We start from the raw sequence: 24,806 nt of genomic DNA, 5'->3' as shown, positions 1-24,806 counted from the left end.
GATATTTACCAGCTATGTCAGAAATTATCCTTATCCAAAGCTGCTAAAACTATAGTCCTCTAATTCCCTGCTTTCTTTGTTACTGACTGTTGGGAGTGGGGGGGGGGAATCTAATTATCTTAAAATCTAATTATAGCTCTAGCTGCTTGCAAGAGATTGGTTGTCAGGTTTAAACGCACCCCCCCCCCAGTTCAAGTTGGCTATAAAAGTCATGTTCTACATGCTGCTCATTAAAATCCATTGTCTGGTACACCCAATACACCAGAAATAACATCTTTTCTGGGAACAGAGTATTTTTCTCCAGCATTTTCATGATCCGAGGTGTACAATCATTCAAGGAAACCTCTGGGTATGTTACAAGCCCAGACTTGAGAACTCAGAGTCATCTGGTGAAGTGAATGGCAGTGAATCCAGCACTTTGAAGACAGTTGTTCATCACAAAACACTTATGCAGCCCATGGAATTTATGGCTGCAGGATTTCATAGTGGCTATTAATATGAGACCGTCAGAAGGATCCGGGCTAATTCATAAAGGAGAAGTTTACCAATGGATATTAGTTATGAGACTGATTTTAAACACAGTCTGAGGATGAGATTCTTCACTCAGCACAACCCTGGGTTACACCACTTGGCTATATAATAAGACTATGAAATACGACACCCAAGTCTTGAACTGGAGCAAATAAGCTCATGGAGATTCAGTGTTATCTCATGGATGGGTAGAGATCAGATCGGCTGTAAGAATTTCCCCCTTATTGTGCCACTTGTTATTCATGGTAGGGTAAAAAAACAGCTTCAAAGGTGATACCAGGTATATCTCCTCGCGCTGAATGCACTTTATACAAGCCAAATTGGTTTTTGCTTTGGACGACTCTTGTAGAGGAAAATCAATTTTGGGTTACAATGGCTTTGATCTTTCAAGCTAAAGATCCATTGCAAATGTGGTAAGTGGTTGGGATGTACAGCCTCCGCATAGAAGAAATGCATAAAGCAGGCGTTTGGATCAAGGTTTCGCTTTGAGTGTATATAATAAACAGCCACAAATCATGCTGGTCATTCTTAGTGCAGGCTCCCAAATGGATATTATCCTGACTAAGTAGCTTGTTTTTCTCTGGTGATGGCCACCACAGGGATGTTTAAAGGAAATGTAAGTTTCTGTTTAGAAGCTATTCATGTTTCAGCGTATGTCACATAATGCTTCCACACCTCAATATTTCCTTTCCACCCAGAGTGTGTCAATAGCCTCTTGAATTTGCGTGAAACAAAGGCCGTTCTAAAGAAATATGGTTCTCTCCCTTCCCCGCATCTCTGCTATATATGTGCTGGCTGGGATGGAAGGGACCTGGAGGATGACATACCTGGAGGGTGATTCGCATTTGGGAGTCAAATTATCTCATCTTCAACCTTTCCTACACACTCATCCCCTGCCCTGAATCTCCCTGAGAGACCTTCAGCTGGTCTCTTTCAGCTTACCTGACCACCCAGGGGTGTTGTAAGGCAGGGGTGTGAAACCTCAAGGCCAGGGGCCAATTGTGGACTTCAAGGCCTCTCTACCTATCTGTCTGCACTCTCCCCAGCCTGCCTCCCCTGAGTACTTTTGCCAAACTGGAATGTGCCCTTGAACTATGGTACTTCTTGATTGTCTAGATGGAGGAAATTGTGCTGGTCCCCTGGGTTACCCGAGAGGCAAGGTCCAAGTCCAGTCCGTAGTCAAAGGTGCAATGAGGAGGTAGTCTGTAGTAGCTGAAGCTGGGTGCAGGGCAGGGAGCCGGGTGAAGTCAGGAACAGGCTTGCAAGCAGGGAGTCAGGGCGGGTCAGAAGAGCAGGCAGGGTTCAGGCAAGAACTAGCAACCAACAATGTTGCTCCCACAACTTAGGACTGGGGCTGGCCGGCTTTTATCTGCCCCAAGGCATAGGGCATCCCCGATCCTCTGGTGACTCGCCTCTCCTGGCCTGGAGGCGAGCACTCCTCCTGCAGGAACTTAGTTCCCTCCGCCTTTCTGCCCTGAGCCTCAGCAGCTCAGGAGAGACTGGAGGGTTACTGGACCCAGAAGCAACCTCAGCTTCCCCTGACGGGGGTGAGAGTGGAGCACCTGCAGGCAATGGGTCCTCCATCACCTCAGGAGCCAGAGCAGACTCAGCTGGAGCCTGCACCTGAGGATCCAGCACAGGTGAGGACCCTTCAGGCTCATGCCCCAGCCCCGGCTCAACTGGAGGCGGGGAATCCTGTGCAGGCTGGGATCCCTCAGGTTCAGCATCCGAGACTGAATCCCAGGCCATCACAGAAAGATAGGGATGGGTGAGTGTGCATTGTAGAATCTACACTTGTTGTTCCACCCAGTTTTGCCTCTGGCCATGCCCACCACAGGTCCCTGGGTCTCTATGGTCCCTGGGTGTCTATAACAGAATGTGGTCCTTGGCAGTGAAAGGATCCCCACCCCTGGGGTGAGGAGATAGATGGATGGATGGATGAATAAGCCCACTGCCATTTCCTTGAGGTCCTTAGAGGATGGGCAGAAGATTCAGATGATAAATACAATGAGTCAGAGCTGCCCAAGGTCCCAGCTCACAAAGGACCAACGCCAGTTCTTGCTATATACAAAAGTCTTTATTAAGGTTCAGTTTCCATTTCAAAGCCACGGCGCGCAGCTCTACGTCTCAACCCTAGACCGCTGAAGCTCCATCTGAATCTCCTCCCCCTCGACACCAGTTCAAGACCCTAGCCTTGCTCCACCTCCTCCTCTGCTCCTTTCTCCTCTGGGTCCTTCTGCCCGCTGGGGTGTCGCCCTTTCTGGACTCTTCTGATGCTGATTCCCCGGATTCTTCCCCCTGCTTCCGGCGTGCTTTAGGACCTGGCTCCCAATCCGACCTCCCTGCTGTCCCGCGCTCCTGTACATTTGAACTTGGCACGCGCGCCCAGCCGGCAACCTTCCTCCTGACCGTTACACTGCTCCTGTACTGCTTCCCCCTTCGGGGGGGTTAGCTGGGTCTGACTTCCCCTCCGTTCCCTCACTCAGCGATAGAGGCGTGGTCAGCCCTGCCTCATCTTCTCTCCCCACTGGAGTGGAAGCCGGCCCTGACACATGGGACTCTTCCCCCCCGCTACGCCCTGGTGGGGAAGCTGGTCCCGATCTCCAGCTGCTGCTTTGGGAGTCGCCGCTGGCCCCTTGCTTCTGGTGCGTCCTTCCCGGGACCCCCCTTGCCCTGGCCATCGGCGCCCCCTTCTGGGAATCTTCCGAATCGCTGGAGAAGCTCATGGAATCTCTCGGCCCACTGTCATACTCCCCTACGCTGCCCTCGGATTGTTCCCCTTCGCTCTCCGCTTCCTCTCTCCCCTGTGCCTCTGCTCCTGAACCCCTGACACAATGTTATTTAATTTAAACTGATTGATTTTTTGAAAATGTAATTGTAATTCACCTTGAGCCTTAGAAATAGTGAAGAATGTCTGCATAAATAATTCTGTAAAGTCTATTTCAGTTCTGAAGTCTTGCCCTAAATTGTAGATGGGACTATATATATATATATATATATATATATATATATAGTGAGACATTGCAACATATGAGTTGTGTTGTGTTTTTCCCCCTTCTACTATCCCCCTCATTTGTTCACATATGCTTCGGGTCCATAATTCCAAGCGCATTTCCCTTCGGCAAAACTGCATTACGTCTGAAGCCTATATCATTAAAGTAATTTATCTACCCAAGCTCTCTTTAAAGGTAGCATTAGCCTTTACCCTTCCGTTAAAGTTTGTGGATGGCTTGTTTCAGGAGCCTGAACTGTACTAAGGATCCTGTCAGAAATATATTTGAAGCCAGAAGGCCAGCGCTAACATGAATATTTAGATGTGTGTGATTTACATAATATGTATGTCGTAAACATAACACCTGCTGGTCATGTTTAACTAGCTGTTTTTGTGCGAAAAATTGCTACTCTTAAATAAAATAAAACAGCCAGCATCTAAAGCATCTTCGTGGTGTTCCAAAAAGCTATTTCACACCACCATTTCTGAGATTTGGGGGAGGGGGCACAGAACAGTGCTAGAGGATGGCAAGGCTGCTCATTATAAGTGAAGTTGCAGAAAAGTATCTGAAGTAGAGCTGCACACTCTTCACCCTTTTACCAGTGCAAGACACCTGCATGAGCTATTGCATTTTCATAAGAGAAAAAACACGAGACGGTCTTCAAATAGCAAAATATTACTTTTATGATGCATGTGAAAATTTCCCCTATTCCAAGGTTTTTAAACAGTGGAGAGACAAATTACAATTACAGAGGACCAGTAGGTGATTTTAGGTTCATTCAAGACCCCCTGAGATGGGAAAAAGTACAGTGTTAAACAGCCCTCTCATACAGAAGCATGACTCAAGTCTCTCACTATACGCATAGAAGATGGATCCTACTGTTCGGAGTCGAAGGTGGCATGATGATGCTAGCATTGCCAGTAGTGATGAGAATCCAGTTCATAACTGGTCTGTGAATACAGATTTGTTGTCCCAGAGGTCCAACTCTGCATTTCAATAAGGACTTGGAGTGTTGCTCACCTAATCCAGACTGTTCAAACCCATAATCCAGTCCAGTCACTCTAGAACCTGTGGCTATCATGGCTTGTGCATGGGTGAACTATAGTAAATTCCCCCAACCATTTTGGCCCCAGTATGGTCTCTAGACCAACACTTTTGCAGGGCTTGGTTGATTTTCAATAAAAGAATAGAGACCACAGTGGGGTGATACAATATCACATACTGTGCCCATAGGTAATGCTAGATTTCTCTTGTCCTCCTCAAGGCTCTGAGAAACAGCCATCGTCACCACAAGTGTTTGGTCTCAGTGGCATAGTTGTTGCATGATGTGGAATTCAACAGGAAAGCAGAACAGCCAGTGCTATAGCTTGGCAAAGCAGGCCACTTTCCAAAGCTCAGAAGCTGTCAACGAGAACCACTAAATGCATATGGAGCAAATGGGAAGATTGGAGGAAGAGAGCATCTCTTTTATGCCTCATCCTGTCCCATGTGCAATCAAGGATTGTGCTCTCCCATGAGTGTGTGAATATGGGGAACCAGTTACATGCTGCATGTGAGACCCTGTGCAAAGTAAGAATGCACCATGTCTCTCTCCAGCCATTGCCAGTGAAGGGAAAAATTGGTGGTTTCTTGGTCTACCCAAACCCTCAAGTAAGCCTTGTGCAGCGACAGAGTAGTGTAAACTGTTCCTCTCTTCTACACACATATTAGATTTGACCTCAGCTCCCAGATATCATCCATCTCTCTCTCTCTCTCACTCCCCAACACCCCTACACACACACACACATTTTCTCATTCCAGGCATATACAGTATCTAGCACACAACAAGTGCATGAATCAAATACAAATTATAATGTGCAATATAGCTTACTCCAGCACGCTTCCAAAGTTGTGCTCAGTTACATCAATCAAAAGTGCAAGATTAGTTAGCCTTTTCTGCTGTATCCCAGCATATCCATTTCTCTGCTCCCATAAGGCCTGGTTTTCCTCCTCCCTGCCCTTCAGCTGCTAGAAGCTGCTCTCCCACTTATTATTTCCCAAGGCTTTCCCACCACCTTATCAATGAGGACAATAAATTACCGCATTTACTGATTTCAGCAGGTTCCCTTCTCAAAAATGAGAGGAGCGACTTCTGCTACAACTAACAGATGAGGGTCATTGAACAATGTTTCCATATTAAGCAGTTGTGTTCTTATCTGTATGGATGTGTAGTCCCACCTGGCTTGAATTTCTGCTATGGCTCTCAGAGCCAGCACTTGTGTGCTTTCTTCAACCTAGGCACAGCTGTATGTCCTTATTCTTTGGCTTTTGCCCCACGCTAGAAGGCAAGCCCCACCCCACCCCCAAGCTTGGACAGCAGCCTTGGCTGTTCTCAACAAAGGTCCTCTTGGCTGAGCTTGCTAGCGTTGTCAGCAAACGTGGTCAGGACATCACCATCTCCCATCGCTGGCTCATTGCCGTGCTCTCACAAGGGTTAATGACGACCTCCCTCATGTTCTCGTTGGTGTCCCCCACCATTTCGGTGTCCAGGCAGTAACGTGTGGCCATGTGCTCAATGTGAGAACCAACTTTGTTCCATCGCTTTTGGAAGAGAAAGGAGAAAGGCAAAGAGATTAAATTCAGTATGCCTTGCCCCACTGAGCTACAGTAGTTAAGATCTACGGCAATGTTCCTCAATGCTGGGTTCACAGATGCTGTTGGACTACAGCTCCCATCATCCCCAGCTACTTTAGTCAATAGGTAGGGGCTATGGGGGCTGTAGTCAAACAACATCTGGGACCCAAGATTGGAAAAACACTTATCTATGGTCTGTGAAGTAATAATAATAATGGCTAGCACTCCCTCTATCTATTTTTGGTTTCCACAACTGTAGTGCATCAGCTATATGACTGATATTCAGCTAGGTTATACCTAAGTTAGGTTAGACCTATTGAAAGTAATGGACATAACTTAGTTATGCTCATCAATTTCCCAGGGTCTACTCTGAATACTCCTTCCTGTGGTTTCCAAATACTGGTATTTAGAAGCATACTATTTCTGACTCTGGTGGCAGAGCATAACCAACATGGCTAGTTGTCACTGACAGCCTTATCTCCATGAACTTGTCTAATCCCTTTTTAAAGCTATCCAAGTTTGTGGCCATCACTGCTTCCTGAGGGAGATCCAAAGTTTATTTTATCAGTCCTGACTCTTCCAACATTCAACTTCATTGTGTGTCAATGAGTTCTAGTGTTATGAGAGAGGCAGAAAGACTTTTCTCTATCTACGTTCTCCATGCCATGCATAATTTTATAAAGGTATATCAATTGCTCCTTGATTCCACACATCCAGTTCATATCTCAACATGTCTATATGGCCAATATTTGGCCCCTTGATTTGGTTTTGGATGGTCTCACCAATTCATTTGCTCCAAGACTCAAGACTAACAAGCAAGACCAAATGATTTCTGATAATTTCCCGGTGAGCAGGTCTCAATCACCATGTGTTCCTTTCACTGGCATTATGTTCCTTTGCCACAGTTAGGTTGTCTAGACAATATGGTGAATGGATTATTTTGCGTGGCTGACTTTCCTATACAGGATACTTTGGTAGGATGATGTGAGAAAAACACTTCATATCACTGCTAGTAAAGTACACTGGAAGAGAGAAAGCTTTCAGTCTTTTTGAGGGGGAAATGGCCTCACCTGCTTGCCATCCCCTTCTTTGCAAGGTAAGAGTACCACTTGTGAACCTGGAAAGAGGGTTTGTATTGATAAGCACAGCTTCTGGAAGCGGACTTGCTGGTTGTATGTATATGTCCATTCCTGAAACAAAGGAGAAAACTGTTACATGCTACCCCATTCTCTGAGTGGTGAGACTCTCCGGGGGTTCCAAACGCTTTGCCCAGGGTTCAGTTTCCTTGGAATGAATGTCAGTGGAGACTGCGGTGTCTTTAGGATATATGGTTTTATTTACACATATATGCAACCTGAACATAGGATGGAGGGCCTCACAGCATTAACACCCCAAAAGATTTCGATCCAGCACAGAGCAAGGCATGTCTCCATCTCCAGCTTCCAGCTCTCACACAAAACTCTGGCTATTGTTCCCCCACGTAACTGAGTCAGCCTTGGTTACCCTGATGGATGACCTTTGTGGGACAGATGTAGTGCTGTCTTGCTCCTGCTTCTTGATCTCTCATTAGCATTTGAAATCATTCACCATGGTATCCTCCTTGACTGGCTCTGGGGAATGAGGAACTTGGGGCGCTGTATTCCAGTGGTTCCGATCCTACCTGTAGGATTGGGTCTAGAGATTAGTACTGTATTGGGACACTGACTTTTGGCCTCCTGTCAGCTATGTTATGAGGTGCCGGAGGGGACTATTTTATCTCTGGTGCTATTTAGTAACTACAGGAAGCCATTGGGAGTTGTCATTAGGGGTTATTTGCTACACCACTGTAATCACTTGTGAAACAGTGGCACAATGACTTGGGATCTGTGTGCAAGGCCAAGCACTTAATATTGACTTCATTTCTGTACAATAAATTCAGGCAGATATTCCATCTTCCTGTCCCAAACACTTTTAAAAACAAACAAACTCCAGAACTGGTTGTGTGAACCAGCCATAGGAAACGTGAAATGGGCTAGTTTGTTTTGTTTCTGGAGCCCAGGATGAATTGTGGTAACAAACAGGTTTCTGCCTTGTATCTCTCAAGACAACAGTGGAAGAAACAGAGGAAGGGTGAAACAAGGGCATAGTGCAGGCATCTGCTCCCCCCCTTTCCTTTAACATTTCCATATTTTTATCTGGGGCCGCCATCTGGTTTCCATCTGATTAAATGGCAGGGGAGGGGGAGGCTGCGTCGCCATCCGAAGGCAGCCGTGCAAAAGTCAGCCAAAGATGATACTTTAAATTTATTTCTTGAATTCATTATGATGCTGAGGAGCAGTGACAGGTGTCACCTTGAATGATGTTAAAGCCTTGAAAAATTGTCCCCGGTCTCCAACAGCGTTAATGTAGCTTCTTTCTTTTCTTCTTCTTCTTCTTTTTTTCTTTTTTTTTTTTGAGGGGGGAAATGGGTAGCATATGAAGTGAGTCACTGTTTGAAGCCAGCACCCTCCTCACACAGCCCTCACTACATTTTCTCAATAGCCTTTTGCACCACGGACAGCCTTTCAACACATTTTGCAGAGATCAGCCTTGTCTCTTGACAAGGTGCAACTGCCTTTGCTGCTTCACTGCTTGCTTCTGTCTTTCTTGGCCAAATCTCCATCAATTAATGAGAAGGTAAACTGCATTTTGGAAAATATCACTGGGGAGAGAAAAATCCAGAGAAATTAACATGGCTGGGGTGCAGGAGTTTTTGTGTGTTGTTGTCCTCTTTACCTTGCTTTTGAAGTGGCTGAGGGGTGCCCACAAGTGTCCTTTCATGCTGCAAATCATCTCGCTGATGGCATGTGGTCTGCAGCCTTCCCAGGTGCTCATGCTCCAATTAAAGCCCAGGGGAAGACATTATGAGGCAGTTGTTCCTATGGGGTTTTTCAGGTCAGGAAGTGTGGGCAGCTGGGGAGGCTGCAGGGAGCTGAAGAAATGCTTACTGGAAAGGAAAATGCACACACCAGTCTTGGCTACCTCACAAAGATAAAGCTCAAAACCCCCAAAGAGTTCTGAAAATGAGGTCAAAAAGTAGAAGTCTCTTTCACAGAGGACGAAACTTGGCAGGGCAGATTTTGGCACAGCACTAAACTGGTGCATTAAAGAACATGTGAAGAGGACTCCACTGAAAATATGCCTATGAAAAAACATTTTTGGGAATAAGATGCATTCATTCAACAAAGCATTTTAAAAAACCCAGGGCTGGGGATAGTTGGTATGTATTTGCATAGGATAGGCTAAAAATATAAATATTATAAATGCAAAATTCTCCTGTTTTCACAAAGATGTATTGAATACATCTGCACTCTGCAAGGGCTCCATCTGTGGAGACTGGATCATCTAATGGCAAGGGTTGGGTTCAGGTTTAGTCCATATTATAGCTAAGGATTTAAGAACCACATTTAAGTTTTCCCCATAGGAGTCAGCGACATCCATCTGTTTATATGGGACAGGTAATGGGATGCCTTTAAGCATCTTGTATTCCATCTAGTCTGACCCAGAGTTTAGTGGGAACCATTTCTGTTTGCATAATTTGCCCTCGTATCAACATAGCCTCATAGAATATGAGAGAGAGAACCTGAATTTGAGAGTGAAAAAGTGCAGATGCGTCCAGAGGAGCTGCAATGTTGCGGGGAGTTTCTTGTTGAGATATGGCCATCATCACGTGCCATCTTCTAAGGGTGGCCCAATCTCCAGCCTCCAGAATTTAAAGCAAATGTGTTGGACTCCAATCCCCCAAGAAAAGCACTGCTAGTTTCCTGGTTGGTACCATACCAAGTCAAGGAATCAAAGCCAGTATGGTGCCCCACAGTTGCTGCTGGGATGCAACTCTCATCATCCCAGACCATGGGTCATGTTGGCTGCGGCTGATGGGAACTGGAGTAAACTAACATGTCTTGAGAGACAATGGAGTGCACCTCCGGGGGTGAAGTCAAACCACTGCGTTAGCAGCATCGAAGTGACATCCCCAGGGCCAGGGCTTTTTTCCCAGCTGGAACTCACTGGAACTCGGTTCTGGCACCTCTTAGGTGGGCACCATTGCCATTCTAAGAGAACGAGGGAGGTGTTCATGGTCAGTTCCGCCACCTCTTTTTCTAGAGAAATAGCACTGCCCAGGGCACAATCCTGAGCAGTGTGTATGGACATCCTGAGTTGCTCAGATGACAAGAACCCTCTCTTGGCCTCTCTGATGTGTTCCAAAGGAAACCAAAGCAATATGTTTGGCACCAGCTTGGCTGCAGGAGTTGATGGAATCCGGAGGAGCACGTGACAGAAGAGGTGGAGCAGGGGCTCAGGGATGCTGCAGAGCCCTTCAACCGCCCAGAGGCTTGGGAAGGGAGCTCAGACTCTGGAAGGGAGGGGGCTTTCACATCAGCACAGACAAGGAGGGAAATGAAACATAAGAATCAAAGATGTGCGATTCCCACGCCTACTTTGTTTGTGCGGGAATCGAAGGAAGCCACTCTCCGAATCTGACTCAACGGGTTCGGACATGTAATTCTGAACTGTAGCTGTTTCTTGTACATATGTAATAAACACTGTAAATACCAAGCTGACTGTGCCGGAGTGTTACTGCGAAGAGGAGACACCACCTTTACAGCGTACGAGGCACCACCCAACTGCCTTAGGGACTCCACTCCGGATTTGTGTAGGGTTTACTCCTTAGCCTTTTCTTCTCACAAAGATGTTCCACAAAGCAGTGGAAGTTCAGGATCAGTTTTCCTTCCCTAGATGGGCTACCTTCCCAGTTTGACAAATCCCATACGCTCCTCATTTCCCTCTTCAGCACGTGCAGAAACCATCTTCTTGACCATTGGATCACTATTGGTCTTGTCCAATCAATCCACTGGAGCATCTTTGCTTGCAGGGGAAGTCCCCAACTCACCCATTGGCTACCCTCACCTGGTTGAGCTGGCCAGTCAAAGCTGCTCCCAGTGTGTGTCGCTGTTGCATGCTGAGAGCTTCTAGTAACCACAGGTGAGAGCTGTATGCAGGGTGGGCACAAAAGATGTACAAACTACTGTGGAAGGAGCACAATGTGTCTCCTACCAGAGGAACTACCCCTCCCCTAACAATCATATTAGAGACAAGACTCCATAAGAATTCTCAAAGTGAGAAGCACAGGATTGTAATGTATGACTACCTTAATCTAATGTACTTCAGCCAGTAGTAGATTAGATAAATTAAGGGACAGAATGTTAGCCCCTCCCAGTCAGTAAAGTAGGAAGAGAGCATCTTGGAGGGGGCAATCTTTATCATTCTCAACGGGCTTTAAAGAATACTGTGGGCTCTTGCAGCACCTTGAGTGGACATTTTTATTTGACCAGCTTTGTCCCCAAGGGTGGACAATAAATCTTAGCACTTTGCTGTAGGTGCACTAGAGGAGGCTGAAACAATTGTTTTTGTCTTGGTCGAGATGCTCAGTATGACAAAGTTCTGCGAATCCTCTGGGGAGAGAGCTGACAGATTAGAGCATCTGGCTGAATTTTTCAACAAGATCAGGACAAAAATAATGCATTAACTAACTAGGATGTTGGTGATTCACTCGGTGATTGATATTTTGAGAGGCAGACAGTGGGGCACAACAGGAAGGGGGGGGGAGATTGCCATCCTTCTGTCTGTTTCTCTGTTCCTACAGGAGACTGACAGCTTCTCTCTGAATACAGAGTCATTTCTGTACTGCTGCTGTTGACGATGTGCTCAAGTGTATCCAGGCCTAAGAGGCTTCTGATTTCTTTTCTAAAGCTTGTCAGGTTTCTTGGAACAGCTAATGATTAATGGGTTTATTAAATGAATCCCAGAGTCAGAAATCCATTCCAAGAAGGTTACTGCAAAGTTTAATATCAACTGATGCTCTGTTTCTAACAGAAAGCCAATGCACCAGCCAAACGGTGACATCTTCATTAGACAAAACCAGGGCAAAATTACGATCAATTATTTGCCCTCAGATGCATTTCTCCAGTGAAGTGCTAAATCAATCAATCCCTTCAGCAAATGAGACATAAACAAGACCGGATAATGCCAAGTGTCTGACTTGCGGCATCATTGCAGAGGCAGCGTGCTTGGTGCCATGATCAGTGGTACAGTTAGATAATTTTAGACTCTGGACTTAATAGTTTAATAATCCCCCCACACACCCTTTGAAGAGTAACTTAGCTCTCTGCATTTGGGGAGTCCTGCCCTCCTGGTCCTTCTGCCCAGGAGTGGAAGGAGGGGGTTTGTGGACCACTTGCAGTGAGACAATTATTCCTTTATTAAAAAGCAGGAGGGGGGAGTGAATATGAGTCAAGGGAGAAGATGGCAGAGGTTTACAAAATTATGCACAGTGTGGGGAAATTACTCTGCTCCGTATACTACTAGAACTTGGAAGTTGTTCAATGCACCATCTTGCCAGGAGAAGGTGATAGCCATTGGTTTAGATGGCTTGCGAAGGACCATAAGGCAAATTATACATAAAGGATCACACTGTCAGTGAGGCCCACTGTATCAACAGCTACTAGCTGTGGGGAAAGGGCTGCAGTTCACTGGTAGGGAACTTGCTTTTCATGCAGAAGGTTCCCGGTTCAAGACTCTGACTACCAGTCAGGATAGAAAATATTGACCTCGATGGTCTGACTCAGAACAAGGCAGCTTCCTATGTGGTGCCTAGTTATTATTATTTTTTAAATATGTGTTTATTAAAGATTTCTTAGTTTACAAAAATATGTGCATTGTTTCTTTTTCAAGTTGTGTTTTCTACAGAGGGGGGAAATGGTGGGTGGGGTGGGGTCGGGTGGCAATGCTTCTATTCTTCTACTTAGTGTATGTGTGGGGTTTTGTGTCAGCGCCACTTGTGTGGGTTCTCTTACTATTCTTTTGTTGTATTTCCTCGGTGGTGAGAGAGGTTGGGGGTGGCCTAGGGTGTGGTTGGTTGCCTTTGGTTGGCTGTAGTGAGATTTGTTTTTGTGTGTGAGTTGGGTGTGTGTGTGTGTGTTTGGATCAGGTTAGCCAGATTGATTTGTAAGCTGTTGGCGGATTCTTGTCATTGTCTTGTTTGGCTATGTATGTGATAAAGGGGAACCATAGCGGGGTGAAGGCGTCTTCTTCTATTTGTCCCCATGTCAGTTTCAGTTTATTGGTTACTTTTTCTAATAAGGCTGTCTCCCTTACTATTTGATACCACCGGTTCATGCTTTTTCCTGACAGGTCTCTCCAGTGTCAGGCTATGTGGCTTCCTCAGATTCAGAAGCTGAATACCAGGTAATGGGCAGGGTGGTAGGACAACAATTAGAGAGCATTATTTAATAATAATAATAATAATAATAATAATAATAATAATAATAATAATAATATACTGCCCTATATCCTGAGGTCTCAGGGCAGTCCACTATTGCCCAAGGCCCATTGACAGACCAACTCTGCATTACAAAGATGTCTGCAGATTTGACATGAAGCCTAGCAACATCAACCCCGCCATGTAGGAATCCCTTGCAGATGACCACAGTGTCTGGAGACAGGCAGTGAGGTCGTGACCAGAGGAGGAATGGCTGTTGGGAGGAGCACAGAGAGAAGAAAAGCAATGGTGCATCTGCGGCAGCACAACCAGATGAACAAATCAGTACATACTGTATTTTTCACTCCATAAGATGCACTTTTTTCCTCCTAAAAAGTAAGGGGAAATGTCTGCACCTCTTATGAAGTGGCTCCTGTCCTGCTTTGCTGCTTTAAAGCGAGCCACGGAGGAGGGAAGGAAGCGGAGCCATGGTTCCCGTCTGTCCCTCCTCCACGGCTCACTTTAAAGCAGCAAAGCGAGACAGGAGCCGCTTACACGGGTGTAAAGCAAGCACATAGGGAGCCGTGTAATCCCTCCGCCCCCACGCTCAGCCGCACACACCACCCCCTTGGGGCGCTCGCTTGGGCGATGTCCCACGTCCCCACAGGCGACGTGGCGCCATGCAAGACCTTCCCTCTGCCACTGGTCTTGCCGGGACAGTAGTCCCTTTCTTTGCAGAAGTCTGAAATTTGAAGGGCAGCTGTGGTTTGGTCCTTGTGTCATGTACGAAGGTGTGAATTAGGTAGGTTTGACTTTAAATGGGAATTGAATCAGATTTCTTCCTCATATGAAAGCCCCCAGAGCTCTCTGCAATGAACAAAAAGGAAGAAAGTCCCACTTCTTTTGGCTTTATTAAAATAATTGTGTAGGGCCAAACCATACAGTCCTTAGATCTAAGGGACTCAGTGTGGGAAGTTCATATATTTCCACTGCCTGCCACCCTTACTAGGGGATAAAGTTTCTTCATTTGTTAATGACAGTGATGATGGTTTTTAATACCACTGTTGACTGCTGTTCACTTTACATGGTTGGAATATTATGCTGATATACTGACAGTTTATTAAATAGTTTAGTACAACATTTGATTCAGAATTCCCCGCCCCCCCCCCTTGTTTTCCTCCTCTAAAAACTAGGTGCGTCTTATGGAGCCAAAAATACGGCAGATAAACAAACAAGGCAAGTGATCTTGGGCATTATCATTTAGAATACATGATCTGTGAGTCCATGGCTCCCCACTTATAGATGGAGCAGATGTGGGGGGACGGGGACGGGACAGCAGGTCCCCAAACAATCCACAAGGAGAAGGGAGCTTTGAGAATTCCCACAGCATGTTATACCTCCATGTCTCTGGCAGCAGAACGAGGAGCACATTAAAAAGACACTCTCAGTTTCCTGCTGATAGTGGAACTTACTGTCCCCGGAGAGACATCAAAGCCAAAGCCAGTGCAGCTTTCAGAAGTGTTGCAATGCCCATACTGGTGTTTACTGAGGGGTGTTGAGGTAGGACTTTAATGTATAACAGCTCTCCCTCCTTTCTATTTAACTATCCGCTTATGCGTTTAAAATGCTAACCAGAACATGGAGAGAACACCTTTTTTTGTTGTCACAAACAGCACCTAATTCTTAATCTAGTTCAGAGAATACTCACTGATTGACACTGAATATTTTTCCCTTTAGTGATTGAGAAGAGGGGAAATGAGGTCAGCCTCATTAAGCCGCTTCTACTTTAATAGGCAATTTAATATTGAATGAATGCAGAGGATGAACTTAAATATATCATTTCAATTCGGCACATTTTTTGAGCGACGGAAAGGAGTAAATAGTTCTGAAAGATGGGAGAAAAATTATAATTCTCATTTTCTTCCTCTGATCCTTGAAGAAGAATTATGTGTCAACGTAGCTTGCATTCTGAGTACGGATGGGCTCAGCTTGGTTCAGTTCAGGAGTGTGCTTCGTATCAGGCTTGTCTCGTGGAAGGCCTGCTGTCCATGAGTCTATTTTTCCAATCTATGCCACCCAAATCTGCTGTTTGGACAAGTTGGCAAAAAACTGGCACCAGTTCCGATTTTGAGGTGGAAGAGCAATCGCACAGCAATTTCTTTGGCCCATTTTTAGTGTGACAAAAAGGCCCCTAAGGCACAACCCTAAATGTTAAAAAGTGACATCTTTAAAATACTAGGAACAAATTGGAGGGTTTTTTGGGGGGGCAGAATGACAGCTTGCTGACTTACGCTGTGGGGGGCCCATTCGTGTGACCACAATTTTGTCACATGAATGCAGAATAGGTGGGAAAATGAAGGAACTCATGGTGACTCCTGAGAATGCATCATTTCAAAATGCAGGTAAGAGATTAATTGTATGAATATTCTCCAGTATAAAAAAAAAAACATCCCTGCACCCATAAAAGCAGCATCTAAGGGGAAATGCTATGTAGAACCTCATATGCTAGTTTTCTGTGGATAGGGAGTTTAGGATACAGGAAAGCACTAGCCTGCATTCTGAAATATATCACAGAAGGACTTGCATTCCATCCCTTATGGGTTCTCTTTGGCTCTGGCAATAAGACAATTATTGGCTCTGGCCAATTATTCATGAGCATGTTCAGTGGTGAGCCACCATCTTATTCTTAGTTTCACAGTGCCATCTTTAAAATGGGATCACCCCCAAAGGATTGCTGATAGGATAAGGGCACTGAATACTCCTTAAATTCCACACAGGCCCTAGAGAACTCACCTGAGCCACCATTGCTGCACCTTTGCTGGTGATGCAGGGGTTTAAGATCACAACCGGAAACTCCTGGGCTTCTGACTTCTGGGTCTCCAAGCATCTCTGTCTCTGTCGAATCATCCCAGTCTGGTAGAGAGATTCCTCAGGAATTCTGAGGGAAGAGGAAAGGATAAGGGTCATCAGTATTTGGCAAGGTTGCTCTGCCCGTAAAAATGGTTAAGAATGGATAAGTAAGATAATGGACTATGCAGAAATGGCAAAATTAACAGCCAAAATAAGAGATCCAAATGACAATTGCTTTCTGGAAGAATGAAAGCCATTATCAGACCATTTAGGGAAATATTATAGTGTGAAGAATTCATGAGCAGGGTTTAAAATATGAGCAACAGAAGGAATTAGAAAATACAATATTGTTGTTTTCATATAAGAAATAGAAGGTATTGTACAGCCGAGGGGGAAAATTAAAACACCATGGAAAATGGGGCAGGAAGTCAAGAAAAAATAAACTTATTATGTATTGATGTACCGGTATATATGTCAAACTTCTGAAAATTCAATAAAAGTTTACTACAAAAAAGGGGTTATCAGTTTTTGCCTAGCAGTGGCCCACAATAATCATGAACAGCACTTTTCAGCACAAAGACTGTGTGTACCTTTGCTGGCAATGTTCTGGGGGCTGCATGCCAGCAGAAGGCAGGGCCAAACCAAATGTCTATGGTGCACCAGATATGACTCTCAACTTTGAACAGAACATTTGATCCAGGGGGAAGGAAGAGAAAAGGTTCCCCATTCCTGGTTCAGAGGAAAAGTCATTTTCTGGTGATTTAGCTTTTTTGGGGAGGGGGATGGATAGGCAGAGTAATTCTATCCATGTTTACTCAGAAATACTGTATGTCGCTCTGTGCTAAACAGAGTTTTCTTGCAGGAAAATGTGCATAGGATTGCAGCCTTGAGCCGATTTTCATTTGAGAAAAAGGGAAATTTGTGACATTTCACCTGCACAGGTAGCACATACTATATTTCAAAATTTGCTAGTACCTCAGTTCAGGATAAACGTTTTCCAGGTACCACTTGAAGGTGTGGCATTTCAAGGCCTTTCTCAATTCCACTCTGCTCTGGATGCTGTTGAAAACAAAATATTTGCAAAAAATCTAATTACGCCACTTCATACCACTGCGACATGAAATGGCCTTGAGCCCCAAAGACAGGATTCTCTCCGTAAATCTAGCTAGTGGCAAAATACATTAGTAATCCCATATCCACACCTTCCTCAGCTCCCACAATTAACTCATTGTGTGTCATGTAACTGAACAACAAATGACCAAACTAGAAATGTCATTCATTGGCATGACCATAATTGCCAGTAATGTACTGGAAATTGTTAACATTTTTAACATTAAAAATACCCCTTGGATTGCCTGATCAGCACTGGAACCTCAGGGAGAAGGGGATTAACCCTCTTCCTTATGCTGAGATCCCAATAATAATAAAAACCCAAAGTGATTTGGCATGGAGGAGCAACTCCCATTGGTGTGAAATTTACGCTCTGTCTGGAGTGAATAGCAGCTTTGGTGGTAGAGTGACTTTCATTAGGACCATAGTGTGGGGAAGAAAGGGTTAAACTCCTCATGTGTCTTGGATCTCTTGCATTGCAGCTACTATTTAAAATTTAGAAGCTAGACATGTGAATTGCAATCATGCAATTAATCCAGGCAGTGGAATGGATGGTTTTAACTGTATCCTAGTATCCTATTGGTTTATTGTATTTTAATTTGTTGTGACCTGCCCTGAGATCGTTTGAGGTGAAGGGTGGGACATAGATCTTATAAATAAATAAATGTCTACTTGGCCCTTAGTCCCATGAGAGTTCCAATGCAGGTTTGCTGCCTAAATGGTATGTGTTCTATTGACATATACTAGAGCTACAAGACCTTGGGGTCAGCGTGGATAGCTTGATGGAGATGTTGACCCAGCATGCAGCAGCTGTGAAAAAGGCAAACCTCTTGCTAGGGAACATTAGGAAAGCAATAGAAAAGGCAAATGCCAGTTTTGTGAAGCAATTATACAAATTATGGTGAGACCGCACTTGGAATAATGTGTACAGTTCAGTCATTTCACCTGGAAAGTGATATTGCAGAGCTAGAAAAGGTTCAGAAAAGGGCGACCAAAATGATCAAGTGAGAGGAGCAAGTCCCCCAGGACAACATTTGGGGCTTTTCAGTTCAGATAAAAGGTGACTAAGAGGAGACATGTATGCAATTATGCCTAGTGTGGAAAAGGGGGTAGAGAAAAGCTTCTCTTCCTCTCTCAGAACCGTAGAACTCATGGATGTCCAAAGTTCTTCACACAACTCATCATTGGCACTGACCCCTACATGTGGTGATGGCTACCAAATTGGGTGTCTTTAAAAGAGGATTGGACCAATTAATGGAGGATTGGACTATCAGTGCCACTAGATTGGCCATTGGCCTGTACCAGCAAACTCTTCTCATGCTCTTATAACACAATACGCTTGTGGTATTCTGGCTCTGCGGCTGCTTTTCGTACTCTGAAAATAGGGAAGAAATGCAACAAATCCACTTTTCTACCGCTTCTTTTTGAAAGCAAGGCTCAAGAGCTCCATAATCTTTGTTTACACACAGGTATGTAGATTCCAGTTTGGCTAAGGGACATGCACCTGGAAATTTGGTTTCCGTGCACAAATCACAATCTGGATGAGGAACCACAAATATAAAGTGTGCTAGACACATGGGTCTTAGCTCAATCTGGCAACCAAGAGTACATAAAGAAAATTAGTCTCAGTTGCTGGTGATGGATTAGGATTTAAGAAGAGCAGCGCCGGATTAGTCCAGAGGTCCATTTAGCTCAGCATTTTGTTCTCATAGCGGCTAGCATTATGGCTATGCACAACACGAATACAACAGAACTCTGCCTCTTGTGATCCCCAGCAGCTAGTTCCTCTAATACAATGGGTCCTCGGCTGTTGTTGGACTACAGCTCCCATCATCCCTGACCATTGGTCATGCCAGCCAGCGATGATGGGGGTTGTAGTCTAAGGTTACCAGACATCCCCGTTTCCCAGGACAGTCCCTGGATTTACAAATAAGTCCCCATAAAAAATCCATTGAAGTTGAAAAGTGTCCCCGGATTCATTGGAAAAAATCTGGTAACCTTATTGTAGTCCCACAACAGCCGGGGACCCAAGCACCTGGCATGGAACTTCTGGGGAGCTGCAGCAGGCGCCATAACAATGACATCCAATGGAAGGGGACAGATTTTGGCATTGCACAAGGTGCTATTGAAATTTGAGACACCAAGGCCTGCCACTGTCCCAACAGCCCTGCACTATACTATGCTTAATATAGTGGAGAATATGTGGACTTCTGGAGGTCGCTGAACTACAACTCCCATCAGCCTCAGCAAGTTTGATATAAAGGAGGTGGGTAAGCAAGCAAGACCACGGTAGGTGAAAGCGGAATAAATCACATCACACTTTCCTGCAGAAGATTATCGCAATAACCCTGTTTCGCCCACAGGGCAAATATGGAAATAAGGATTTAGGCTGCCTGGCTTGTATATTTTACTTGCTTCTTTGCCCTGGGGCAGTGTTTGTTCATACTACCAGCTCATCTTCATAAAGATAGCAGGTTTTGCTTTTCTTGGCCCAACAGGGCAGTCATTAAAGGAAGGAAGGACCTTGGCGGTTGACCTGGGACCCTTTCCAGGAAGCGGTAAGAGGAGAAGACGAGCTCTTTTATTTTAATCTAGGAACAAGCCAGTCTTTCTAATGAGGTATACCAATGCAGTTTTATACAAGCTCACATACACACACACACACCAAGCAACTAGGACTTTATATCCATATACTCACAGCATCTGTTTACTATTAACATCTAATTAACTGTTCCCACAGAAACAAAATGCAGGCATCCCAACAGCTGGACTATAAAACCATAATGAGGTTCCACTGTATCAAACAATTGAGTCGCTCTCTTTGTGTTTTCCTTCACCGCCAGAGGGGGACACTTACTCTCCATATGGCCTCCCCTGAGCTGCAGGCCGGGCCGCGTAATAGTACTGCTTATATTCATCCATCCATACTTCAGCTGTGCGTTTGGTATTTCTGAGGAGAGACATTTAAAAAAAAAAATGAGGGAGAAACCACAGGAGCATGCATGAAAGAGTTTTAATTGGATGCCTCAGATAAGAGCTCGAAGGGATAAATTGTGTGTGTTTGTGAGGGGGGAGAATCCCTTTCCCTCCTCCCCCCCCCAAGGCATCTAGGTGGTGAAAACAGTAGATAAGATACAAAACAGATGGGCAGATTTTTTTAGTTTTATTACGGTTTCGCTGAGAGCTGAGGACATCTTATTTGAGGGGGCCTGCATTAATGGTGAGGTGAAGTTTTTTAGATGAGCATCTTTAGGGCAGAACTACATGTTATGTTCATTGAGCAGGTTGCAGCCCTGTCAGGGGATTTCATTTTTAAAAAAATTTAGAGAGAAAGAGGGAGCATCTCCACTGGGACTGCAGCACATAGGAGGGGGAAGGTATAACCCTTCTCTAACCGACTGCAGTTGCAATTGCACACTAACGGGAGAGGGGGAAACCCCACTGGTAGTTTTTCTCTATCACCATTTGCAGTGTGTGAGGGTGATATTCATCGCAATCGTAGCTGAGGAGGGAAATGCAGCTGTTGTGCCTCTGCGAAGAAGTACACCGAATTCAGTGTCTGGGGATTATAGATTTTCAGTTGAAATGTGTTCTTTATTCAGTCTGTCTCCTCTTTCCCTCCCTTTCTCCCATGCCTTCTGTTTCTCCAGGTTAATCTTATTAACTTAAGGTCTGGCGAAGTTCCGTTCAGGAAACCTGCCTTCGCTTTCCCCTTCTGCAGTTTCTTTTCATCTCCCATGATCACCTTCGGTTACTGTCCCTATGAAGGCGCAGCAGCCTTTAATATGTTCACTTCACGTCGTATTTTACTCTTCCGAAAGACGCATGGAGCTCTGCTGCCCCAAATGGAGCTGTATCTCCCAAAATGACTGCACCATTCAGTTCAAGGATAGCTGTAGTCGTGTCCCACGGGGCAGCTCTCAAGTGCGCATTTTTGCACACGTGCTGCAGTGCACACAGGCATTGGGAATAATTGATGTGTGTTCCCTCAAATACATTATAATATCTACGAATGGTGCTGTCACAATTCATACGGCATGGAGAGAAGATCAACATTTTAAATATAAATAACGTGTCATGGCTAACCAAGTAACACTATTGTTCAATAAAGAGCTTCTATAGCAGTCGAGCAGGAGTAGGTGTATTTTTGTCTATAGGTGCTTCTATCACAGTTGCAGTGCCTTGTGGGCTTTTCCGGTTACATTAGTCAAAGAATGCATGTGCAAAAACATTTGGCAACAAGTAGACGTAGCAAGGATGGAAGCACCATGGCCAACTCCAGGGAATCTGGAGTGTATTCAGACTGTTGCTATTTTGGGGGTAGAATTCAATCAGATACTAGCAAATGCAGGTTGCACAATTAAAAGTGATGTTGCACTCTTGAACAGCAAACCCACTTACGCCAAAATAGTGTGATCTTTGCAGTAAGGAAAGTGATGGGGAAATGCACCAGAAAGTGTGGAGTAACCATTACTTGATGCAATGTCATATATCCCGCCCGACAAGCATATGAATGCTCAATAAACTGCCTAACCTCCCTACAAACCTTGTGCAAAGAAATCAGGATGAATGCTCAATAAACAGGTCATCTGGAAGTGATCCTGGGCAAACTGCCCTAAGCTCTGCCTTCAGTGGTCCCTTCTACATGGTTTTATGTAGTGGTGGGCAAATTAAAAAGGAGGCAGATCTAGCCAAGTGCCAGCAGCAAGAGGGTGGATGCCCTGCTGGGACCCTGATCTTTCCCCCAGGGTATCTTATATGGCACCTGGTCAGATATAACTACAACCCAAACTGATGTGCATGGAAATTTATGGCACTGGAAAAGGTACATATATTACCCAAAATCGGAAGAATTTGCTGGTTCCTAAGTGTAATGTGCAATCTCTGTGTTGTTTCCTGTCACAACTCACTTATCACCCTTGCTCATTTCTTTTCTCTGCACCAACATCTACAATTCCAATTGTTCAGTGCACTACTAGTGTGAGTTTGTGAAGAATTTCACAAGCTGTGTAGTGTGGTGCACCATCTCTATGCACAGCCATACCTGTGTAATAGTTTTACTGGTGGGCAGGTGCTTGATGGGTGCCTGTACTTACTGAGGAGAGAACATGACATCAAAATGCCAAACCACATTTTCCCTCCAGTAAATATGGAATTACCCTTTTCTGGCTGAAATCTGATAAAAATAAAAAAAAAGCAAAAGTTTAATAATCCATTTGTGATATCTGAATGGTGTGTTTGACATATCAAGTCCTTGTCCAGAAGCACCTTTTATCCCATGGTTTCCCTACAATCAGCTCTGAATACTTCACATTTTCAATATGTATCCTTAAATATCCTGAAAAAGAGAGCTAAAATCCCTACTATAACCGCCCATGACTGTGAGTTTGGAAGAATGTTGCTCACATGGCCTTTTGCAGCACATATTTTTGTTTCATTCAGCCGTCAGTGAATAAAGTAAGCCTACTTTATGTAGGTGTTGGCATTTCCTTCGGGGAAGACGTAGGGGTGCTTCTTCCTGAAGACGTGCCCAACTCGGCTGCAGGGGATGATTTCTAAACTTCCGCCGCACATCCACACCCGGAATGAGATTTCTGTAAGAGAGGCTCATGTTCATCTTTTCAAAGTCTCATAGCAGGAAAGATTCCAGCTTTAGCCTTCGTTTTACCCCTTTGCCACACCCCGTCAGGCAAACCCACATACCAGAAAGAGCTTTCCTGGGCTCTCTGCCTTCTTAAGTGCATTTCAAAGCTTCTTACCATCAGTTTGACATTAACCTATTTGAAATCTCCTTGTAACGTTGTGGGTAATGCTATTGAAATGGAAAGAAGCTGGCCTCTACACAGGTAGTCCCTTTATACAGAGTCTTGTTTACGTATCAGGAAGCCTCTTGTTGTTTCTTGCTCTTGTGCTGATTAGTGCAATGTGTAGTGCCCTCCACAACAGACCCACAGCTCATGGACAAAGGGTAAAAAATAGAATTTGGACTGGTTGCCAAACTACAAAGCATCAGAGCTGGTAGGTCCATAGTAGGGCACTCTGGGTGCACAAGGTTCCATTCAATTCAGCCATATGTGTAGACTCAATACCAAGTTAGATGGCCCAGTAGTCTGACTGCAGACAGTTCTTCAAATAGAGAACTATCCCCAGTGAAGTTGGGCACATAGCCACCACCTTAAGCAAAATATACACCACGTGTGCGGTGATAAAAGGTTTCAGGGGGGAGGCAAACAACAAGCAATTGGATGGGTTTATTGCATAGTGGGAGCATCTGTTTGTACACATCCCTGGCAGAGCTGCTAGATCTGCTAGGACATGGGGTCCTTTTTTCTTGCTAGCCACGCTCCCTGGAGGGCCTGAAGTCTTAAAGCCAGCTTAAAATCTGTCTCCCTGACAACCCGGTGCCTCTCCACCCCTTTCAAGGCAGCAGTTGACTCCCTCTGATCTGTAACATTGTTGTGGCCAGAAGTAATTAAATAACAAACCACCCCCACCGCAAAGCCCAGTTTGAAAGAAACTTCCAGGCATGAGCAAGGAGAGATTACACAAACACTCCATTTTCCACTTCTTCTTAGGCAGTCCAGGAGCTGCCCACCAAGGCAGAGTAAACTGGCTAGAGGCCCAAGTACCCTGTTGCCCTTGATATCTTTGTGTCATCTAGGACAGGCACATCCAACTCCCTATAGACTACGATCTACTTCCAGCATAAAACAACCGGCAGTGATCTACCTATTGTCATTGGAAAGGGGAGGCCAAAGTTGTTCAGCTTTTTTAGGGGAGCCCAAAGTTAGTGAGCTTTTTTTGGGGGGTGACAAAGTTGTCTAGCTTTTTGGGGGGTAATAATAATAATAATAATAATAATTTATTATTTATACCCCGCCCATCTGGCTGGGCCTCCCCAGCCACTCTGGGCGGCTTCCAAAAAAATACTAAAATACTATAATACATCAGACATTAAAAGCTTCCCTAAACAGGGCTGCCTTCAGATGTCTTCTAAACGTCTGGTAGTTGTTGTTCTCTTTGACATCTGGTGGGAGGGTGTTCCACAGGGAGGGCGCATAAGACACGTAAAACCAACACAGACGATAACAGGCAAATGCAGCAATACAGGAAACTAAACTAGCAATCACGACCGCCCATTTCACGTAACCGACAGGCAGAGCAAGGACGGAGGGGGGCGGAGACTTTAAACACAATGCTTTTTCCAACAAGCAATCGGAAGGGAGCGATAGCAAGGGAGCCTGAAGTTGGGAGGGAGCCCAGAATCAACCGCAATTGACAGCGATCACTCGGGGATCGACCAGTAGATTGTGATCGACCTGTTGGACATCACTGATCTAGGACATAACAAGGCTAACTCTGATCAACAAAGTGATAATGGGATTACAGTTTGTGGCTATCTTCTCCCTTCTCTGTCCTTGCACTGGTGTATG

The 24,806-nt window shown here is 45.0% G+C and overlaps 1 protein-coding gene across 1 annotated transcript in view; it reads right to left on the bottom strand.

Annotated features, from left to right (window-relative positions):
• Positions 1-4,183: 4,183 nt before the first annotated feature.
• The window catches only part of GALNT14 (polypeptide N-acetylgalactosaminyltransferase 14), a 244,974-nt gene continuing 224,351 nt past the window's right edge, over positions 4,184-24,806 (bottom strand). Inside the window, exons 10-15 of the mRNA XM_079969269.1 lie at positions 22,841-22,967; positions 20,231-20,323; positions 17,239-17,322; positions 16,207-16,351; positions 7,208-7,327; positions 4,184-6,104 (exon numbers count right to left, since the gene is read on the bottom strand). Coding sequence (XP_079825395.1) covers positions 5,946-6,104; positions 7,208-7,327; positions 16,207-16,351; positions 17,239-17,322; positions 20,231-20,323; positions 22,841-22,967 — 728 coding nt within the window. The 3' untranslated portion in view covers positions 4,184-5,945. The remainder of the gene's footprint in view (positions 6,105-7,207; positions 7,328-16,206; positions 16,352-17,238; positions 17,323-20,230; positions 20,324-22,840; positions 22,968-24,806) is intronic.

This window comes from Podarcis cretensis (assembly GCF_951804945.1).
Source record: "Podarcis cretensis genome assembly, chromosome: 3".
Lineage (NCBI taxonomy): Eukaryota > Metazoa > Chordata > Lepidosauria > Squamata > Lacertidae > Podarcis > Podarcis cretensis.
Note: the sequence above shows the minus strand (reverse complement) of the source record. Positions and strands in the feature narration are given on the sequence as shown.